This window comes from Cynocephalus volans, chromosome 2 (genome assembly GCF_027409185.1).
Source record: "Cynocephalus volans isolate mCynVol1 chromosome 2, mCynVol1.pri, whole genome shotgun sequence".
Taxonomy (NCBI): Eukaryota; Metazoa; Chordata; class Mammalia; order Dermoptera; family Cynocephalidae; genus Cynocephalus; species Cynocephalus volans.
Genome location: NC_084461.1, coordinates 149122274 through 149145827, shown reverse-complemented (window position 1 = coordinate 149145827; position 23554 = coordinate 149122274). Strand labels below are relative to the sequence as shown.

Genomic DNA, 23554 nt, shown 5'->3' with positions numbered 1-23554 from the left:
CCAACTTTGACCAGAATAAATAGGGGAAAAGGGGAAGGAAAGCAATTTTATTTTTTAATTCTTCAGTTTTGTCCTCTGTATGCATCAACAGCTTAATTAAAATATACAAGTTCAAAGTCCAATTTCAAGAACAGCAACTGAGTATGGAGGAGTAACTACTCTTAACAGCCACTCAATATTTGTTTCGCAAGGATCAATTATATACCATGGCTAATGCACACTTGGAGTGTGTGCCCAGCCCCAGTACAGGTGGTGAGTGCAAAACACACACCGAGAGTCCTTTTAAGCAGCTAAATGCACACCCCATTACAGATCCATAATGCAGAATGGCCGCTTGTCTGCAAATGGATTTAGAGCGAAGAGCTCTTAAATGGCTGGGGTACTTAGGTCTGAAAGGCCAGTAACTGGATGTGCAGTCAGAGCACACATGGTTTTTAGGATTAATAATACATCGATGTGTGTCAGTGTTAATATACATTTACAGCTCACAGGCCGCACAGCTGAGTGTTCAGCCCATTTGCAGCCACATATAAAAGGACTACTCTGTCCTTCCTCTCATTAATGCCTTCGCTCCCAGGAAAATTAGATTATGCAAGAAAAGCCGTTCAAACGATATTGAAGTTTTCCTTCCTTTAAAGCCTTTGCTAGGAAAAGCTCTCGGAGCACTGATGCATGTGTCATTCCCTTGCTCTACCAGGGCCCTGGAGCCTGAGCAAGGTGCTGGGAGGATCTCCATCCTCCCTTTGTCACTTTGCTGATGTGTCCCCATGCCATTGGACAAAGCGTGCTGAGGCTGACACACGGCCAAGAGAACTGCTTGGTGGCTTCTTGCCTTCTTTTCCTTTTGTATCTGACAAGTTTACTGAACCTTTCACTACACTGTGTGACAGAGGAGAGGTCTGTAGGTGGTGTCATTTAGGAATCTGTCTCATGCCACATGCCACCAAATCTAGAACTTCAAGTACAAAAAAGCCGTTTTTCTGGTCAGTTGGCATTGTTCAGAATGAGAATCTCAAATCTTTGAAATTTTGAGAATATTTGAAATACTATTTTTCCAAGAGATCGTGGTGAGGGTGGGGAATAAGGAGTGGAGCTATTTAGCATTTACAGAGCTGCTCTGTTAATAATTGCCTCTCGAATGTCAAGGCAGGAGGGTCATTTAATGAAGCACAAATAAAAATAATACAAAGATTATTTAAATATATAAATAAATAAAATAGAATATAAATGAATAATAAAACCAAACCCTTTGTGACCTTTGTGTGTGTTCTTTTACTGTTCTTACAATGAACTTATAGAGTAACTCTCCACTTTTCCAGATGAGGAAACTGTGTGGCCCAGAAATGTTAAATCACTTGCTTAAGGTCGCAGAGATATGCAGTGGTGGAGCTGAGAATGGAATCCAGGATTGCCTGACTCCTTAGCAAGGGCTCTTAACCTCCCCATCACTGTTTTTTCATCCTGGGATATGACCTGTGGTGGGTAGGGAATCAGTGCAGTGAGTTGTAACCAGTATTTTTTAAAATATGAAATAGAATAGAAAGGAAATACAGAGTAAAGGTAAGTGTCATTTTATGAAAATTTTGTTTCAATTTAATATTTGTATTTATCTAGACATATACACTTGTGTGTGAGTGTGTCTGTGTGTGCCTTGTTTAAAAAGTGGGAGAAGCTCTGTTCTCCACTACGCTTGCCCTGACAGAGCCACTTGAAGGTCACGCTGAAGGTCTTTCGCAAACTAAGGTATGCAGTCCCTAAATGGGGTTCTTGCAAGAGTCATTTTCTTTCTTATATTCTCTTTCCCCCAAGAATCCCAGGGCCCTAGCCATTCTGTTAAAGCAGTGTGGATAAATTAATAATACAATTTAAAACTGATTCCACCAAGATAAATAGCGCTTCCTAGATTAAGAGCGTAGCTGGCCAGAATGAATGAAATTTACTAACCTTGAGATGCTTAATCTTCCATTACATAGAAGTTAATGATTATAAGAAAGGAGTGATGGTAATTCACTTCAGCTTTTACAGGAAATCTGACCATCTCATTTTTAGCAAATCTTTCTTCTCAGCACACCTTGGTGCCAAGGATAACTGCCCTGCTCCTATAGATGCATAGGCCAACGGTCGTGTATCAAAGCCTACTCTTAGCCAAAGGGTTAGGCCTTCTACATGCATGGGCTTACAAGAGTTCCTGTGGAATTTATTGGGAAGGTTACTTGGGTGCCCCTTCTCTCACCCCATCTGAGAAGCCTGTGGTTTGTTTTCCAACCATGGCAGGGAAGTGGTGGCACATACCTTTAGCACAGTCTGCTCCTAGAAATCCTGGGAAGCAGTGACACAGCCCCGACACACATTCACCATTCCCATGGCAGTTGCGTGGACAGTCCTGTACTGAATCTGAAAAAGAGAGAAATTTAGAAACTACCTTTTTTTTCTGCCTGCTGATGCAATAATTCAATAATTAGTCATCCGACATTTTTAAAGACAAGTGGCATTAACCTCAGATGCCTATAGGGGACTGGCAGGGAGCATAAATGAGTGAAGTAAGAGAATAGGGAGTGGTGGGGACTAGGACAACTTGGTCACTGCATGAATATTACTGCCACCCTTCACCCGATTAACCTACTCAGTAATGCAGAGCCAGTATTGTTGCATCGTTTGCTTTTTCAGAAGAAACTACCTATCTGTATTTAAAAGCTGTGAAAACTCCCATGTTTTAATGTTGACACATTAAACACTGTACACCTCTTCCCCCCCAAAAATATCGCACCAATTTGAGATTTGGTCTGACATATCGGGGATTTGTCTTTAGCCTCAGGTATAGAGGGTAATTCTTCAAAATGAGAGCAATTGTTCCTAATTTCTGCTTTGTAGAGTTAAAATATTTCCTGTTTTAAGAAATTCTAATCAGAGAAAAATTCAAATCCATAAGACATTAATTTAGGTATAATTTGGGGGTTCTTTAAGTGGTAGGTTTTGGGTTATACGAAAGTCCTTTTATGCTTAGCTTTTGCTGATCTTATTTTTATGAAAATCATTTAGTTCACATTTGTTCTAACCTGCATAATTATCTCATTTTATGATCTACCTTTCTATGTGTATTCTCAAGTAATACCTTCAAAGGGATCATTTTGGAACTTTTTCATGTTGATTTGAATCTGCACAGAAATAGATATATTCTTTTAAAATTATTATTATGAGCCTCGTTGTCACAGGGTGGGTGCCCGCACTTGCAGCGTCTGCGGGGCGGAGCAGCGGGAGGTGGCTGATCGGCTCCAGGCCTCGCCGCAGCCCAGCCCCCGGCCCAGCGGGCCTTTCTGCCACCGGGCCTGGCCGAACCACCCACCTACTCCAGCTCCCTCGCAGGCAGGAGAACGGAAAACTCCCAACTTCCTGGCCGGCATAAAAGAAGATTCCTGGGAGCGCCCGAGCCGTGGGACCGACTGAGCAGCCCGAGGCAGTGGCGGCTGAGAATGGGGACGGCGACAAAGCAGAGGCAGAGAGGGAGCTGCCTGACCTGGCACAGTGCTGAATAGTGTGGTTGGAGAGTTCCCAAGTTCGCTTGAACCTGCCAGAGAGCTGACTGCGGGCGGGCACCGGACTTGGTCCGCCCCGGGGGGATTCAAAGGTAAACCGTGTGCTGTGGGCTCCTCCCCCGAGGAGCTCATGCTCTGGTGTGGGAGATAAGACAAGTACACAAATAACCACGATACCAGGAAGAAGGTGATAAGTCCCGAGAAAGATCTACACAGTGCTACAAAGGCACCCAGAGTGACCGGTCGTCTGCGCCTAGCAGAAACCTGGTAGACTTCCTGGGCAAGGCAGTGCCGAGCAGGGTCTTGAAGGCCCAGCTGATAGACAAGGGTTGCAGAAGACACGTCCCAGCCCAGCCCAGTGCGTACAGAGCAGGGAGACATCCAGCTAGGGAGGCGGAGACTCGACAGAAACCACACACCCCGTGGGGTCGCCACTGCACGATCCAACAGCCCGGGCCAGAGCGCATGGAACAGGGAGAAGTCCTGCACAGGAAGTGGAAGCTCAGCAGAGACCAGACACCCTGCGGTACTGCCCCGTGATCCAGCAGCCCAGCAGAGTCCAAGCTGACCAGAGAGGTGGCTCCCCAGAGAGGCCCAAGACCCAAGGCAACCACACACAAAAGGCACTAGAGGCCAACTGAGCAGTCACGGAGGTAGCCATACCAAATTGGCAACCACAGCAACATCTTAGTTAGGCAACAGTCTCAAACCGGTGGACTGTGAAACACCCTGCCACAATGAATAAACATCAAAAAAAAGATACCAGAAATACAAAAAAGCAAGAAAGTACACCACCAAAAGTTAATAAATCTCAAACTCTAGATCCTATAGAACAAGAAGCCCTTGAAATGACTGACAAGGAATTTCGAGTGATAATTCTAAGGAAACTGAATGAGATACAAGAAAACTCAGCTAGACATCATGATGAAATGAGGAAAACTATACAGGACCTGAAAGAGGAAATGTACAAGGAAATCAATGTCCTGAAAAAAAATGTAGCAGAACTTGCTGAACTGAAGAAGTTATTCAGTGAAATAAAAAACACAATGGAGAGTTTAACCAGCAGGCTTGTCGAAGTTGAAGAGAGAACCTCTGAACTTGAAGATGGGCTGTTTGAAATAATACAAGCAGACAAAAAGAAAGAAAAAAGAATCAAAGACATTGAAGAAAATCTGAGAGAGATATCAGACAACCTTAAGCGCTCAAATATCCTAGTCATGGGTATTCCAGAAGGGGAGGAAAACGGAGATTCCATTGAAAACATATTCAACAAAATAGTGGCAGAAAACTTCCCAGGTATAGGAAAAATCACAGATCTTCAGATCCAGGAAGCTCAACGATCTCCAAATGTATTCAACCCAAAAAGGCCTTTTCCAAGACATGTCATAGTCAAATTGGCAAAACTCAGAGACAAAGAGAGAATCTTAAAAGCTGCAAGAAAGAAGCATCAAATCACCTATAAGGGACCCCAATCAGGCTAACATCAGACTTTTCATCACAAACCCTAAAAGCTAGAAAGGAATGGGATGATATATTTAAAATACTAAAAGACAAAGATTGCCAGCCAAGAATACTCTACCCTGCAAGGCTATCCTTCTGAAATGAAGGGCAAATAGTATATTTCTCAGACAAACAAAAACTGCAGGAGTTCACTACCACAAGACTACCCTTACAAGAAATCCTCAAGGGAGTACTGGGTTTGGTTCCTGAAAAATAGCTACCACTGCCATAAAAACCCAAGAAAAATCTAAACCCACTAGTATAATAAAAATGGCATTCATGAAGAGAAAACGAACAAACAAAAATGCTATCTACAACCTAAGGAACCAACAAACACAGAAACCAAACAGTAAATCAGAAAGCAAGGAACAAAAGACACCTAAGATGACCAAACAACCAATAAAATGCTAGGAATAAATCAACACCTTTCAATAACAACTCTTAATGTAAAAGGCTTAAATTCCCCAATCAAAAGACACAGACTGGCTGACTGGATCAAAAAGGAGGACCCAACTATATGCTGCCTACAAGAGACCCACCTCACCCATAAAGATTCACATAGACTAAGAGTGAAAGGATGGAAAAAGATTTACCATGCAAACAGAACAGAAAAACGAGCTGGAGTAGCTATTCTTATATCTAACAAAATAGACTTTAAACTAAAAACCATAAAAAGAGACAATAAGGGACACTAATTAATGATAAAAAGAGTGATCCATACCCACCCAATGTTGGAGCAGCCAGATTTATAAAACAAACTCTATTAGACCTAAAGAAGGAAATAGACACTAATATCATAATAGCAGGGGACCCTAACACCCCACTGTCAATATTAGACAGATCATTTAGGCAAAGAATCAGTAGAGAAACACAAGATCTAAACAATACTCTAGACCAATTGGAATTGGCAGATATCTACAGAACATTCCATCCAACAATCTCAGAATATTCATTCTTCTCATCAGCACATGGATCATTCTCCAGATTAGATCACATATTAGGTCACAAATCAAGTCTCAATAAATTCAAAAAAATTGGAATTATCCCATGTGTCTTCTCAGACCACAATGGATTAAAACTAGAAATTAATAACAAATGAAACTCTGGAAACTATACAAACACATGGAAATTAAACAGCATTCTACTTAATGACATATGGGTCCAAGAAGAAATCAAGCAGGAAATCAAAAAATTTATTGAAACTAATGAAAATAATGATACATCATACCAAAACCTGTGGGATACTGCAAAAGCAGTATAAAGGGGGAAATTTCTTGCATTAAATGCTCACCTCAGAAGAATGGAAAGATGGCAAGTGAACAACCTAACACTTCACCTTAAAGAACTAGAAAAACAAGAACAATCAAAACCTAAGTTAGCAGATGGAAAGAAATCATTAAGATCAGAGCAGAACTGAATGAAATTGAAACCCAAAAAACAATACAAAAGATCAATGAATCAAAAAGTTGGTTTTTTGAAAAGATAAATAAAATTGACAAACCATTAGCATGGCTAACAAAAAAAAAAGAGGAGAGAAGACTCAAATAACAAAAATTCGAAATGAAAAAGGCGATATTACAACTGATTCATCTGAAATACAAGGAATCATTCGAGACTACTATAAACAACTATACGCCAACAAATTTGAAAATCTGGAGGAAATGGATAAATTTCTGGATACACACAAGCTCCCAAAACTGAACCATGAAGACGTAGAAAATTTGAACAGACCAATAACAATAAAGGAGATTGAAGCTGTTATCAGAAGGCTCCCAACAAAGAAAAGCCCAGGACCAGATGGATTCACAGCAGAATTTTACCAAACATTCAAAGAGGAATTGACACCGATTCTTTACAATCTGTTCCAAAAGACTGAAACACATGCAAATCTCCCAAACTCATTCTATGAAGCAAACATCATCCTGATACCAAAACCGGGTAAAGATATAACCAAAAAAGAAAACTACAGGCCGATATCCTTGATGAATATAGATACAAAAATCCTCACTAAAATACTAGCAAACAGAATACAGCAACACATACGTAAAATTATTCACCACGATCAAGTGGGATTCATCCCAGGGATGCAAGGTTGGTTCAACATACGCAAATCAATAAATGTGATACACCATATTAATAAACTCAAACACAAGGACCATATGATCATCTCTATAGATGCTGAAAAAGCATTTGATAAAGTTCAGCACTCATTCATGACAAAGACCCTCTATAAGTTAGGTATAGAGGGAAAGTATCTCAACATAATTAAGCCATATATGACAAACCCACTGCCAATATCATCCTGAATGGGGAAAAGCTGAAAGCTTTTCCTTTAAGAACAGGAACTGGACAAGGATGCCCACTCTCACCACTCCTATTCAACATAGTGTTGGAAGTAGTAGCCAGAGCAATCAGAGAAGAGAAGGAAATAAAGGGCATCCAGATTGGAAAAGATGAAGTCAAACTGTCCCTGTTTGCATATGACATGATCCTATATATTGAACAGCCTAAAACCTCTACAAAAAAACTCTTGGAATTGATAAATGATTTCAGCACAGTAGCAGGATACAAAATCAACACACAAAAATCAGTAGCATTTCTTTTCTCCAATAGTGAACATGCAGAACGAGAAATCAAGAAAGCCTGCCCATTTACAATAGCCACCAAAAAAATAAAATACTTAGGAATTGAGTTAATGAAGGAAGTGAAAAATCTCTATAATGAGAACTACAAACCACTGCTGAGAGAAATTAGAGAGGATACAAGAAGATGGAAAGATATCCCATGCTCTTGGATTGGAAGAATCAACATAGTGAAAATGTCCATACTACCCAAAGTGATATACAAATTCAATGCAATCCCCATCAAAATTCCAAAGACATTTTTCTCAGAAATGGAAAGAACTATCCAGACATTTATATGGAATAATAAAAGACCACGCATAGCCAAAGCAATGCTGAGCAAAAAAAATAAAGCTGGAGGCATAACACTACCTGACTTTAAGCTATACTACAAAGCTATAATAACCAAAACAGTATGGTACTGGCATAAAAACAGACACACTGATCAATGGAATAGAATAGAAAATCCAGAAATCAACCCACACACTTACTGCCATGTGATCTTTGACAAAGGCACCAAGCCTATTCACTGGGGAAGGGACTGCCTCTTCAGCAAATGGTGCTGGGATAACTGGATATCGATATGCAGGAGAATGAAACTAGATCCATACCTCTCACCATATACTAAAATCAACTCAAAATGGATTAAGGATTTAAATATACACCCTGAAACAATAAAACTTCTTAAAGAAAACATAGGAGAAACACTTCAGGAAATAGACCTGGACCCAGACTTCATGAATACGACCCCAAAAGCAAGGGCAACCAAAAGAAAAATAAACAAATGGGATTATATCAAACTAAAAAGCTTCTGCACAGCAAAAGAAACAATTAACAGAGTTAAAAGAGAACCAACAGAGTGGGAGATAATATTTGCACAATATACATCTGACAAAGGATTAATATCCAGAATATATAAGGAACTCAAACAACTTTACAAGAAAAAAACAAGCAACCCAATTCAAAAATGGGCAAAAGAGCTAAGTAGGCATTTCTCTAAGGAAGATATACAAATGGCCAACAGACATATGAAAAAATGCTCAACATCACTCAGCATCCAGGAAATGCAAATCAAAACCACACTAAGATACCATCTAACCCCAGTTAGGATGGCTAAAATCCAAAAGACTCTGAACGATAAATGCTGGCGAGGTTGCGGAGAAAAAGGAACTCTCATACATTGTTGGTGGGACTGCAAAATGGTGCAGCCTCTATGGAAAATGGTATGGAGGTTCCTCAAACATTTGCAGATAGATCTACCATACGACCCAGCTATCCCACTGTTGGGAATATACCCAGAGGAATGGAAATCATCAAGTTGAAGGTACCCCTGTTCCCCAATGTTCATCGCAGCACTCTTTACAATAGCCAAGAGTTGGAACCAGCCCAAATGTCCATCATCGGATGAGCGGATACGGAAAATGTGGTACATCTACACAATGGAATACTACTCAGCTATAAAAACGAATGAAATACTGTCATTTGCAACAACATGGATGGACCTTGAGAGAATTATATTAAGTGAAACAAGTCAGGCACAGAAAGAGAAATACCACATGTTCTCATTTATTGGTGGGAGCTAAAAATTAATATATAAATTCACACACACACATACACACACACACACAAAAACTGGGGGCGGGGGGAAGAAGATATAACAACTACAATTACTTGAAGTTGATACGACAAGCAAACAGAGGGGACATCAGTGGAGGGACGGGGGGAGGGAGGAGGGTGGGAGGTTTTGGTGAGGGGCAACAATAATCAGCCACAGTGTATATCGACAAAATAAAATTAAAAAAATAAAATAAAATTAAATTAAATTTAAAAAATAAATAAAATTATTATTATTATTATCTTAATTTTGCCTTAAATTAAAACAAAACACATTTAGACTTCCAGGTTCAAAATTACTAAGATCACAAAAAGAAAAATACAAGCCACTATGCCCAAAATGTGACAATTACACAACCCCTGGAGAGTGGGGGACATTGACTTGGTGATGTGGCATGGCAGACTGTAAACTCTAATTGTTCCTAATGGAGTCACCTGAGAGTGGTAAAAGATGTGTTTTGTTTAACCCTAATTTCCCATTTACTCCCACTCTGGACTGAAAAACCAAACCATGCAGTTTTGTTTTCTTTCTACAGTGTTTCACTTTTCAGCTCTCTTATTTCAGAATCAGACTGTGGTCAGTTTCTGGCACTCTGAGGAGAACTCAATGAGTATATGTGCTTTTTCAAAATCAGGTGAAAAACTGTAGACTCCATCAAGTCATGTTCCTTAATGTCTAATGATGGACATTTCAGACTGAAAATCCTCGAGTTTGGCGGAAAAGCATTTACATGGCTACCTATTTGTTTCATGTATTCATCATCGATTCAAAAAGCATTAGTGTTTTAGCAGATCAAAAATCTGAAGTTTCACATGGTGTCAGGACGCAGTTCTCCCTGGGTCTCTTGTTTTTGAATGTCTTGAGCGCAGAGACACCTACTGCCTTCATGCTAGACTATCTCTTCGAGGCTGGCTGTATAGGGAAAAGCCTTGGGAGATAGAGCTAGTGTATCTCTCCAGAGTAAAGAGAAGGTTTACTAATTATCCAGTTTAATAAAGATAATTTAGCTCCCTGGAGCAAAGGATAAGCATGCTTACTGCCCATTCTAAGAGATTTGGGTTCAGCGAGCTCACGGTTTCTCTCCCGTAATGCAATCTGCCACATGTGTAGGCATCACCTGGTCCTCTTTGTATTACCCCATTGGAACTGGGGCTTGGGGAACTGGCACACATGCTGATAATCTGGATATTGCATTGCTCTGAGTGATAAAGTCTCTTGTTTCTGACCCAGGAGTCTTATGTCTCCTGAGGACATCCATGGAACTGTGGCAGGTTAACACGCTAGCTTGCAGTTAGGGTAAGATCTCAGACCTGACATAGTTCTTGACATATGGTTCAGTCTATTAACTGAACACCTATTATATGGAAGACACTGTAGAAGGCATTGGAGATACCATGGTGAATAAGACACAGTCCCTGCCCTAATAGAACTTTCCACTGCCCTAAAGAATACAAGCCAAACAAAAAATCATCAAACAGTATAAGTAAAACTAGTGATAAGTGCTTTGAAGAATACTGATTGAGGGTAGCAGGAGGAAGCTACACAGGGAGGATGGTCAGGGAGGGCCTCTGTAGTCCATGAAGGTGACACTGAAGGATGAACTGGAACAGGCAAGCAAAGAGCTGGGGGGAGAGTATTTCAGGAGGAGGAATAGCTTATACGAAGGCCCTGAGGTGGGCAAGAGTGGAACTGAAGCCAATGTGGCTGGAGGGTAGCTAACAAAGGAAAACGTGACATAAGGTGAGTTTGGAGAGATCCGGGAGGGGGATGGATCATCCAGCACCCTGTAGGCATGCAGATGAGTTAGATTTTATTCTGAGACCAACAGGAATGAATGCAAATTTTAAACAGAGGAATGGCATTCTCCAGCTTGCATTTTTAGAAGCCATCCTACAGTGAGATAGAGATTGCTTCTCATTGAGCATCTGGCTCTGGGGATGGTCTGGTAGAAATCAACATTCTTGAGGCCAAAGCTCCTGGTTCTCAAACTCTTATATCTTCAGAGATAAAGCAGTGAAGGTCCAGGGAGCTCTTTGCCAACACAGTCCCACAAAAAAGAGCTGGGGTCTTTGCACAGGCTATTTGCTTGGCTGCAAGGCTTTGCCTGAGGTATTTATCCTTATGTCTCAATTTAGACATCATTTAGTTCCTAAATGTCTCTCTTCCTACTTTCCTCCATCTGGGTTTTGTATCAGTTCTTCTTAGTTCCTCGTAATTCCTGTAATTGCCTTTTTACATCTCTATCTTCTCTCATCAAGCTCCGTGAGACAGACCAGATCTGAATTGTTCACCGAGGTGTTCTCAATGCTTGGTAGACAGTAGGTCCTTAGTAAATAGTTACTGAAGTGTGCTTGTGCATGCACATGTGCACAGAGGAGGGTAGGAGAATCCCAAATAAGCAAAAACTGTAACAAAGAGTATTTTTCATTTAACTTTCCCAAGGTCTTATATGTGAAGCATTCCTACAGTTTTTGAGGGAAAAACAATTATGTGGTACTGCCAGAATAAAAAGGGGCCCATCCTTCTTAGTCCTCTTTCTTCAACACTCAATTAAATATTACTACTAAGATGTTATCAGTTTTCCTTTTTATCAACTTGGTTTAAGTTTTCTTGAGAAAAAAATGGCAGGAGATGAGAGTCAGCCGAAGAGATGGGATTTTACATCAGCAGAGGCTAGTCTTGTGCTCCAAGAATACCACTCTGTTGTCGCCAGAGAAAACTCATTTTGAAAGCAGGTGCTTCTCTCCAAAACACATGAAAAGACTTGTCTGAGTCAAAGGTATATTTAGTGTGACCGCTGGTTGACAGGTGTCTAACATCTTTCCTTCTGTTTCATATCACAGGGTTTTTTGGCGCTCCTGCCTGCTGTTTATGGAGAATGTTCTGATGATAGGTATGCGTGGGAGAACCTCTGAACCAAATAAAACACTGTTCTTTGCCCTGCATTTCAGGCCAATTACTATCATTGCTCTATCAAGATGTCTGCCCAACTATTAGGCCGATTACCTTTGACTTTCTCTTTGAGCTACAGTCCAGACACGAGAGACATCCTCGAAGGAGAATTGCTATTCCCAGCTCTGACAGGCACGTGAGGGTAATGGTCTGGGGGGGAGGGAATCGCACTATCACAAGGTCTATGTGGAGAAAGGACAAGGGCAGAAGCCCTTTGTTAGATAATGTGGCTTCCAGAAAACTCACTGTTCAGGAGGAAAGTGATTTATTTGGCTAGAATCCAAAGAAATCCAGCAGTCATGAGCGCAGGCTCTGGAAAGTCTGAATCCTGACTTCACCTCTTACTGGCTGCATGTGACCTTGGGCAGATGTTTAACTTCTCTCACTTAGCCTTGGCTTCTTCAACTGGGAAATGGAGAGAACGGTAATGGTACCCACCTACCCCGTATGACTACTCTACAGGGTTGACTGAACTAGTGGAAACAGAGGTGTAATATGGGGGCTGGCACACAGTCAATGCTGTACAAATGTGTGTTGTCACTGTGTGTTATTAACCATTCCACTGAATCCTTGTAGACCCCAACTAAGCCAGCTGCTATGTGTGGTGCCTGCTGCCATATATGTGCCAAGTCTTGAGTTTAAACACAAGGTGAGAAAAAGGAAATCATTTCTCATCATGTTCTTAAACTAAAGATATTTTTAAATCTCAGTGCCTCAAACTTGTCCCAAATTTGTTTCCAGTCTGCTTCTTTTGTGAACTTGTCTCTACTTTTTTACTTTTTTTTTTCCCCATTGGTACATAACCTGATCCTGGAAATTTTCCTTCTGTGGAATGATTCTCCAGTGACTTTCATTCTACAAAGTTGATGACATTACTTCTGAGCAGGGGTTGGCAAACTTTTTCTGTAAAGGGACAGATAGTAACTATTTAGGCTTTGCAGGCCATATGGTCTCTGTTGCAACTACTCAACTTTGCTGTTACAGTGAGAAAGTTGCCATAGACAATATGTAAACAGATGAATGTGGCTCTGTTCCAACAAAACTTTATTTATAAAAACAGGCAGTGGGCCAGATTTGGCCCATGGGCTATAGTGTGCCAACTTCTGCTTTAGAGCATTTGGCTAGACATGGTAGGGCCAATCTTTCCTTAGCAGAGGAAATAAGGATTGACTTCAACCCTATGGTCAATACCAAATCTCTATATAATTTTTTTTTACCATTCTGAAGTTGTGGCCACTGATGAAAAATTGCCACTTGAATTTCAGGGTGGATTACATAGATCTTTCAAGAATCAGGAAGCTCCTCAGAAAAATCCATGGGGCCAAAAGAGAAGCTCTTAAAATGCAGTCAATCTAAAAGCTGCTGTACAAGATTAAAAAATTATTGGCTCTCATTTAGTGACTACCAACTCCATGCCAGACATGTTCCATTTGTCATGAAACTCACATCACCCTTTACTTTATGCATGTGGCCATTACCTTTGCACAGGTGATGAAGTTGAGGCTCAGAGATATAAATGACTTGCCCAGTTAAAATGTGACAAAGAAAATGTGGATTTAATCCTGGAGCTACCATTCCATCTAGGCTTCTCCATTAAATCTTGAGCTCTACAGCTAAACGCTGTTGAGACAACATGGTGTTATAGAAAGACTATGGACAAGGCCCAGAAGCCCAAGCCATTTTCATTATTTCCACATCCTGGGACCATGAGAGACTCAGCTTTCTGAACCTCAGTTTTTTTCTGCTGTGAAATGGGTCTAATAATCTGCCCTAATTGACAGAGATTCTATCCAGGATCAATTATTATTATCAGGGAGATTAAAACCCACTGACAAAATAACTTTAATGCAAATATCCACAGCTTCTTTGATTGTTAAAATTCTTAGGGTTTGTTGTAGAAAATGTTGTGAAATCTCAAGCTAATGACGCTTTTAGGGGTTTATATGCACATGTAAAAGGAAACTTTGAATAAAACCTTAACTTTTCCCTTGATAGCCAATAAAAAGCAGGGTTAAAACATGACAAAAATGACAAGGGCTTAATGAAAGCATTTTGAGATTTATCTACTTGGGAATGAAGATACAATTTTTAAAATATCCATATCTTTTCCCTAGTTTATTTTTAAGTTTTTAAAAAACTTTTTATTTTGAGGTCTGCTCAATTTTTAAGAGAAATTTGGAGCTGATGGAATGGCTAGTATTTATTGGCTCTACCATGTGCTTAGAGGTTTACATACTTTTTAATTTAATTCTCACAACAGCCCTATGAGTTGGCACTAGTGTTAGTTCTACTTTACTATGAGGAAAGTGAAGTTGTAAAAGTCTGGTTATTTTCTTCGGTTGTGTGGTTAGGACTTGACCCAGGTAGTCTGACCCAAATCTTCACCACGATTGACTCCTTGGGACTAATGGTGGCTCTTTCATGGTTTAAGCACATTCCTGTTTTAATCAGAGCTAGTTTTAGGTGGATGATTCTACGAGGCCTAAGTGAAGGATTCTGATTTAGTCTCATTGCAGTAGAAACTACCTTGGAAGATGTGTCTTCTACAGAAAAGGCCAACACATTTCTATCCTTCCCTTCACGGCGTATCATCTTGGAGAACTGGCACCTACCTAAGACAACGGTGTTGAAGGAAACCATCTCCTTGTCTTTGCCATCATTGTAGAAGGCCAGGTGCCACAAGCCCACATCTAGGTACTGCACAAACACAGCTTCATTCTGCACCAGGGTCTGAATGCTCCTGCGTTCCCTGGGTGACTCGACCACACTCCACTTCTCCTTCCCGTCTAGTCGCTCCATGAAGTCATACTGGGAAGAGGAGAGAGAAGCCACATGTGAAACAAGGTGTAGACCTGGTTCCATGACTAGCACCTTCCCCTCCCACCCCATTACTTAACTGAGAAATCCTTTTTAGTACATTCTACTGTGAACTCATCTAGTAAAACAAGTCACAAATGTTGTGACAATAACAGCCACCATTTCTTATGTTTATAATGATTGCCACTAGTTTTGTTACTGCAGGCCACAATCTCTTATCTGCAGTTCTGAAATCCAAAACGCTTTAACCCAAACGTTTTCTTTCTGTGTGTGTGTGCGCGAGACATGGATTGTTGCTTCGGTCCCCACTAGGGTGTTATATAGTGTATGCCATGTATAAATTTTCTATAATTCTCCAAATTTTAAATTTCAAAATGCATCTGGGTCCCCAAGAATTTCAGATAAGTAATTTCGGGCCCATGTTATCAGCTACCATTTAGTGATCATTTACTAGAAGATATACAGCAGAGTGATCAAGAATGAGGGTTCTGGGGCCAGACTGCTTGGGAGAGAATCCTGGCTATGGCACTTACTAACTTTAACCTGTATGTGCCTCAGTTTCCTCATCTACAAAACTGTGAAAATAATAGTGTCAATGTTATAGGGCTCTTATGAGGATTAAGATAATATTTAGAACAGTGCCTGGCACACAGCAAACACAAAATACATGTTAGCTACCACCATCATCATTATCATTTCATGCAGTTCTTGAAAAAATCCTATCTCCTGTGACACTTTGGGTTTGACTCAGAGGTTCACTGGCAGGAAGTATGAAGAAATTTAAAAGTTGTGGTGGTTAGTGAATGAATCTGTGTTAAAAAAGAAAAGAAAAGAAAAGAAAAAACCCTACCTTCATATTATTTGTATCCATATTTTACTGATAAGGAAAGTGAGGCTCAGAGAAGTCAAGCAACTTGTCCAAAGCCACACAGCTCCTATGTGACCAAGCAAGAATTTGGACATAGATCCATTCAACTGCAATGTCCAAGCCCTCACAATGCCTTGTCTTCAGTAAGCTAGCAATTAAATGTTAAACTCTGTTTCAATGCAAACCAGGTTCAGAGTTGGCAGTTATTAGTGAGAGACAGAGTGGTTAGCTAAGGCTTCAAGGATGAGGGGATGAGGAGAGCAAATGTGCCCAAGAGAGGGCTGTTTTAAACAAGAGGCTACATCCTGCTGCAGGCAAGTGGGAGCCACTGAAGACTCTTGAGCAGTGACTGATGTGATAGAAGGGATGTTATGAGGAATTCATTTGTAGGCAGGATATGTATGAGATATTCTAAAGGGGAGAAAGAAAGGAAGCAGGAAGCCAGTTTGGAAGTGACTGCAGAAACCCAAGTGTGGGGTGATAAAGGCTTAATTAGGATGGTGAATTTTGGAGGAACATTTCTAAGAAAGAGAGAACAGGGCTTGACCATGCGCTGAACAGAAAGGATGAAGGAGAAGGCAATGAGGGCACCAGTATTTCTTGTTGGCAGAAGATGGATAAAACCCCAGTAGAAATGGACTAATCTTGTGAACTCTCTCAAAATCACCATAGAGAAAAGACACTTGCACTCTGACTTCTCCAGAACATCAAGTGTAGGTCTTTAGCAGATAAAAACCACCTCTCCATTTCCCCATCCATAAAAAGGTCTTTAGAGATTACGGACACCAACTCTAAACCTTTCACGAACTTCACAGAATGAAACTTCAGGAATCTCTTATGTGATTTCCCCGTCATCAGAATTGCCAGATTTTCCATCTGAAATGTGGTAATTGAAAACAAAAGACTGTATATAATCTTAAGCACAAAGGCTTTGCCATCAGACAAACCAAGGTTTGAATTCCGATTCTACCATTTGCTATTGTTTGATGTTGGGCAAATCTATTTTTACATTCTTCCTGGTTTTCATACTGGGGAATAATAGCACCTAACATTCAAGGATGTTATAAAGGGATGTTGTAAGGATAAAATGAGATAATGCTTAGAGCAGTGCCTAGAAGACAGTAACCATTTTTTTTAAGTACCTAGTGACCATGGTCACCCACTTGCAAATCATAATGACCACAAAAGAGCAAAGCACAGCTGTAGCTTTACATATTCAGGGAGCTGGAGATGGCAACTGCTTAGGGAGTGGAAATTTCCCCGTTTCTCAGGAAATTAGTATTTGCTTTTAGCTTCCCTCTACCCCATATCCCATTGGTCACAGCTGTCTTTATGGGCTAAAATAAATGATTTGAAGTGATATGACAAACTGATGCTGCTTTCGGAGACCTTTGTAACCAAGGCATTTGTTTCTTAGCAACCTCGTAAATGTCCAACTGCAAAGACCTGTGTCTACAAATTGCTGTCAGCCAGAGAAATGACTGTAACTTCCTTGGTGCTGAAGTAAGAAGAGTATACTTCATTTGGGGTCCAAGTTATCACCCCCATGAGGAAAAGTTTGGGGAAGGTGATTACTTGTGTGGGGCCATTGCTCATTACTAATTTGGGCATTAGTCATTTCTTGCTGAACTGGCTGACCAGCCAAGGGACACAGAAATGGCTTAGGACTAGTGGCAGTGATCACTGTCCAACCAAGTAAATTACTCTGGGAAAAGCCATTTTTCAGAGGAGAGAGAGGACATCTATTTTGGCTGGCTCCTTAGTATCCCTCCACAGAAGCATGGAGGACAGTTTTCATTTAAAGAAAATTTTGCTAGCCAGGGGCTCTCAAATAAGGTATCAGGACAATGAGTATGATGTGATATGGTGTCTGATGCGTCTCAATTCTGTATCCCTTTATTGCACTTTATTTTTTCAAAGCACTTATCATTCCCTAAAATGATATAATCTGTTTTTATATCTATCGTTGGTCTACACAGAAGAATGTAAACTCCAGAAGGGCAGGGACTTCATCTGCATAGTAGAGTGGTTAACAGTGAGGACTTCAGAGCTAGACTTCCTGGGTTCCAATCCTAGCTCTGCCACTTACTTGCTGTGAACACTTGTGCAAGCTATTTAAATTCTCTATGCTTAAGTCTTCTTATCTTTAAAAAGGGGATTATAATAATATCCATATCAAAATGTTTATGATTCAATGAGGCAGCACATGTAAATTGCTTAGAATAGTAAGTTCTTCGTATATGGTAAACATGTCTTAAAAATTTCAGCTATCGGGCCGAGCCCGTGGCGCACTTGGTAGAGTGCTGCGCTGGGAGCGCGGCGGCGCTCCCGCCGCGGGTTCGGATCCTATATGGGACTGACCGGTGCACTCACTGGCTGAGTGCCGGTCACGAAAAAATAAATAAATAAATAAATAAATCTTTAAAAAAAAAAAAAAAAAAAAAAAAAAAATTTCAGCTATCATTATTATAACTTACTGCTGTATCAAATTCACCTGGAGCAGAATCTGATCAACAAATATTTGTTAAATATCAAAAGAATAAAATACTGAATTTGTAAATAAATTTTATTGAAAAGAAACTAAATTGGAATGTACTGAAGTTTTGTCTCTGGTAGTTTCTTCTACTCCCTCGCCTTCTAATGTATTTTCTTGAATGGGAGAGAGAAAGGGGTAGAGTCACAGTCAGCAAGGTGAGAATCGTGTACCACCCGGGGCAGGACATGCACATGATAGGACGCTGTGGCTCAAGGTGTTTGCAAAATCACATGTAACACCAAGATTTGACAGTTGCCTTCCTAAGGCCTATATGACTTAAACTTCCCAATTCTCAACTGCATGAGGTGCAACGTGTGCTTTCTTCTTTTGGACTTTCTTTGTTCCTGCTCTTGTCTTCTTTCCTTTTCTCCTTTGACACTGTTCTTCAGTGACCTCTGTGCCTCTCTCCCTTACCAGTTCCTTCCCTAAGATCAAAGCAAGTTCCAGCATATTTTCCATTTCTTATAGAGCAGTAGGAGGCGAGGATCACCCAGGAAAAAATGGTAGCATCTTCTGTTGGTCAAATTCCAATTCTATCATGTGTAGGGTGGTCTATTTATCCCAGTTTTCCCAGGAGTGCCCCAGTTTCCATCTCCTATTCCTCCTGTCAATCTCAAATGTGCTCTAGAGTGGAATATATGGATACCCTACCCATAGGTTAGCACACACTAAGCAGCATCACGTAGCATCGTTCACTGCTGCTATAACTTGGGGAAGGGCTGGAAGCTAGAAATATAGGGTGGATCAGCTTAGCCAAACATGGAGACTGCCTTCCAGGGCAGAGAGGCCAGGAGCTAATAAGAAGCTGATTTGCAAGGGGGCCATCTGGTTCAGGGGAGCCTCTGCTCTCTAGGATTCCTGGACTGCAGTCTGGCCAGCCTGCTTGGCAGACTGGCTGACAGTAGAGGAAGCCACTTTCCAAAAGCCCAGGCCCTGGCCAGACTTTCCTTTTCATGCCCCAGCACTGGGAATCGATAACTCAGGCTTACTACCAGGGACATCTACTCCTCTGTTCCAGGACACTGCTGTGATCAATCCAGGACATAGGGATGCTCGGGGGACCGTGCTGTGTTTGGTTGACTAAAAAGGCTGCTCCATAGCACATTCTATCTAACAGGTCTTCAAAAGCCCTGAAAGCGGATTAGGAGGCACATGACCAAATACCAATAAAAAGATGTATCTGTGCATAGTCTGGCTGCAGGAGGAACTTTGTCTCCCAAGGCAGCTGTGTCTCTTGCAGCTACCCAGAGGGTGATAGCACAGTAACCCAAAATAAACACTGTCCCCACCCCAAGTTCTCTCTTCTTCCCTGGCCTTTGAAAAATAACCCATGTTGGCATGCAGTGTGAGGGCTGTGCCTTTGAGTCATCAGTCATACCCAAAAGTGGCATGAAAATGCAACTTTTACGAGAGCTCGAGAGGCAGAGAAATAAACCACAGCAAATATTTGACTGATCCAATTATAAATCTCTCCACTTCTTGGCAGAGACTGAGGAGGAATGGTAATTAAGATAACTTAGTGGGTTTCCAGAGGAGCTGCAGGAGAGCAGAGGAGGCTGGACCATGGAGCGGGGCCTGTCATTTTCCCAGAAGGGAAGGTGGCCATGGGCAGGGAGTGCGCAGTCCAGAGATGCTTCTGGAAGCCGCCCTGCTACACATCTGCCAAAGAGGGCAAGGTTAAAGACAGACTCATTGCCCTTCAGCAAGATGTTATTACTGGGTCCACGACCCCAGGAAAGCGGGGGAAACAACTTTATTGCTATTTGGAACGTTTGTCGGAGAGGGTCCCGCGGACGGGAAAAGCAATCATTGCTGACATTTCCCGCCTATGGCCTGCCGCTCTTGGCGCTGGCAGCCTCCCGGCCCCGACGTCTGATGCTGACTCTCACTCAGATGGCAGGGCATGCTCAGCAGTTGGTGGGATCACGGGGAAGCAGCATGTGTGAGTGAGGGCTGCTTGAAGCCACATTACCAGAGGGTCTCTGGTCGCCTCTGGTGACAGTGGGAACGACTTAGCAGTGGTGGGTCACTCACCGGGGCCTATTTATCTCCCTTTGCCTCTAGCCAGGCCTGTGGCAATGTGCGCTGGGCTGATTCCTCATCAAAGCTCAGCGCAACTTCTTTGCTCTCTTTCAAAGGGGCTGTCTGAGTGCTAAGGGAAAGGTGGAGGCTGACAGTTGTGCTCCAGTGGGGGGTGGGTACCCTGAGCCCAGCCCGGCCTGTCTTTTTCAGGACTTCCTGCTCAGTTCCCACTTTCAGTATCTGAGTCACTTAACTAGATATGAGTGGCCCAGCTGCAGGCGCTGCTCGGGCCACAGGGAGAATGAGCCTCTAAGCTTCTGGACAGGAAGTTGCATCTGCATGTCCAGACCATGTGTAGCAATGCCTTGTGCCAGGCTCCACAGGTGAGAATCAAGCAGATCAAAGACAGGGAGGAACCAAACTGGGTTCTGTAAATTCAGGAGCTGGGGAGAATTCATTTTCGAGGGTAGAATTCTTGATTCTTTCATTACAAGTCCTCTTGCGGCAGTGGAAAAAGTAATCATCAAAAATAAGAGCCTATTTTGGTCTGAACACTTGCTATGTGTCAGGCATAGTGGCAAATGCTGATGTGTGTTACTGCATTCCATCCTCCTGGGAACCCTGGTCTCATCTCCAATTCTCAGGAGAAAACAATGGCTGCTACAGAAACTATGGAGTATATCCAGTGCCACTGAGCATGGTTGGTGGCCAAGCAAGAACTCGAACTTGGATTTGCATGAGTCTTATCAACTATGTGAGTTTGCTACAAGTTTTCCAAGAACCTGGCTTTAGCTGCCAGCATATCTGGTGGTTGGTCTGGTTTGTAAGCTCCTTCAAATGCCACTGAGCAGAAAAGGGGAAGGAAGGAAGAACTCAGCAGTACTAGGGTCAGACTTGGGCCCAGCAGGTTGGCAGCTTGAGGACAGGGAGACGTACCACTGGAATAGTCACAAAAGGATAACTGGAAAGGTATGGATGGCTTTGCTGGGTGCTGGCTGTACCTGGTCTGTACGCTTCTTTGGGAACCAGCCCCTCACAGCTCTCCAAACTCCTTTCTCTCCGTATTTCAGCCACACTGCCCTTCTCTCTGCTCCTGGAAAATGCTGAGCTCATCCCAGCCTCAAGGCCTTTGCACCAGCCATTCCCTCTGTCTGGTCTGTTCTTTCTCCTGATCTTCTCACAGCTGCCTGCTTCTTGTCAATTCTGCCTTTGCCTAAATATTCCAACCTCAGAAAGGGCTCCCCTGACCACTCATTCCAAAATGCCTCTATCTCTTCTCCCTGTTTCCATCTTCAGCAAAAACTCATCACTCTCTGAGGAAACTTGTCACTTAACAACTAATTTACAGTCCCTCCTCTTGGATATGGACTCCTTAAGAGTGGAAGTTTTGTCTGTTTTACTCAACACAGTATCCCCAGTTCCTAGAACAGTGCCTGGCACATAGTAGGTACTCATTAAAGATCTTAATTGAATGAATGAAAAAAATTTAGGCCCAAAGGAAATAATATCTGGTATGAAGTCTATACCAACAAGGTGGAGTTTTGGTGATACAACTACTTAAAGGACATAACCTCTTAAAAAATGGTTTTAGGAAATTTTAGTAAGCACTGTGCAGTATTCTCTTATTTTTGTTTATTAACTGCTTAGGTGATACTATGAGCTATCATTTAATAAGAACAGCCACTGTTCTAAGTGATTCACATGTACTATCTGCATATGAGGAAACTGAGGCACAGAGAGATTACATAGCTTGCCCTAGAGTTAGTAAGTGGTGGAACTGAGGTTCATGCTCAAGCAGCCAGCTGCAGAGAGCACATCCTTAATTCACTGCATTACAGGCTACTCAATATGCCTAACAAAGAGGCAGCCAGTAAGGGTGTTGGCCGGTATCTCTCATTTGCATGTACATGAGCGCGCGTGTGTGTGTTCACAAGATCACAGGGTGCAGGTACAGTTAGCCCATTCTTTGATGGTCAGGGGAGCCCCAGCTAAGATCTAGTTTTGCTTGAAATGCCTAATGGTCTCTAAATTGGGGTTTATAGAAAAGAAAGACCTGGCAGCACAGCTCTCAAGCCTGTGTCTTGCCTTTCCTTATGTTACAGGGGAAAATGAATGTAAAGACATTTACATATTCAACAAATACTAAGTACCTACTATGTGCCAGGTATTGCTCTGAGTACTGGGGATACAGCAGTGAATGATCTGGACAAGGCTCCTGCCCTTCTGGAGTTGACATTCCCATAGGGAATATAATGTCAGGGAGGGATGAGGACTATGAATAAAAAATAATGCACACCAGACAACCTGAATGTCCACTGACAGGTGAACGGGCAAACAAATTGAAGTATATTCTTACAATGAAAATCAACTCAGTACTAAAAGGAATGAGTTGCTGAAACACATACGACATAGATCAGTCTCCCTGACATTCTGCTGAATGAAAGAAGGCATCCACAGAGGAGCACGGGAATCCATGTATGTGAAACTCTAGGGGGTTACAATTCTAATCCCTAGTGATGGAAAGCAGATCGGTGGTTGCCTAGGATTGGGGGTAAGCTTGTCATGAGGCACAGGGGGGTGGCAACGTTCTATATTATGACTGTGGTGGTGCTTACTCATATGGATACTGTTTCTGAATTTTAGGAGTCAAAGTGTACACTTAAAATGGGTGCGATGGGCAGTTTTAAAATTATACCTAAATAAATCTGATTTAAGAAAAATAAAGCAAGGTAACGGGATAAAGTGTAAAGGCGTATCCTGTTTTAGATTCACTTGTCAGGGAAGGACTCACTGAGGGCATGATGTTTGGGCAGAGGCCTGAAAAAAGTAAGGGGAGAGCCACATGAATGTCTAGGGGAGGAACATTCCAGGAAGAGGGGACCTCCAGTGCAGAATGAGCCTGGCACGGCTGAGGGAGAGCAAGTGGACCACTGGGTGGAGTCCAGTGAGTGAGTAGTTTGCTGGTTAACCGGACTGCAGAGGGACCCACAGGCCATGGTGGGCGATCTTCCATCAGACGTTTATTGAGTACCTACTGTGGACAACCTGCAGTGCTGGAGGTGCAGCCAGGGAAAGAAATCTTTGCCCTTC

The 23554-nt window shown here is 41.9% G+C and overlaps 1 protein-coding gene across 3 annotated transcripts in view; it reads right to left on the bottom strand.

Annotated features, from left to right (window-relative positions):
• Positions 1 to 23554, bottom strand: part of TENM2 (teneurin transmembrane protein 2) — an 890342-nt gene that overhangs the window by 142769 nt on the left and 724019 nt on the right. For all 3 annotated transcript variants that reach the window (XM_063084119.1, XM_063084126.1, XM_063084134.1), the window contains 2 exons: positions 14834 to 15029; positions 2293 to 2394 (listed from right to left, as the gene is read on the bottom strand). In XM_063084119.1, coding sequence (XP_062940189.1) covers positions 2293 to 2394; positions 14834 to 15029 — 298 coding nt within the window. The remainder of the gene's footprint in view (positions 1 to 2292; positions 2395 to 14833; positions 15030 to 23554) is intronic.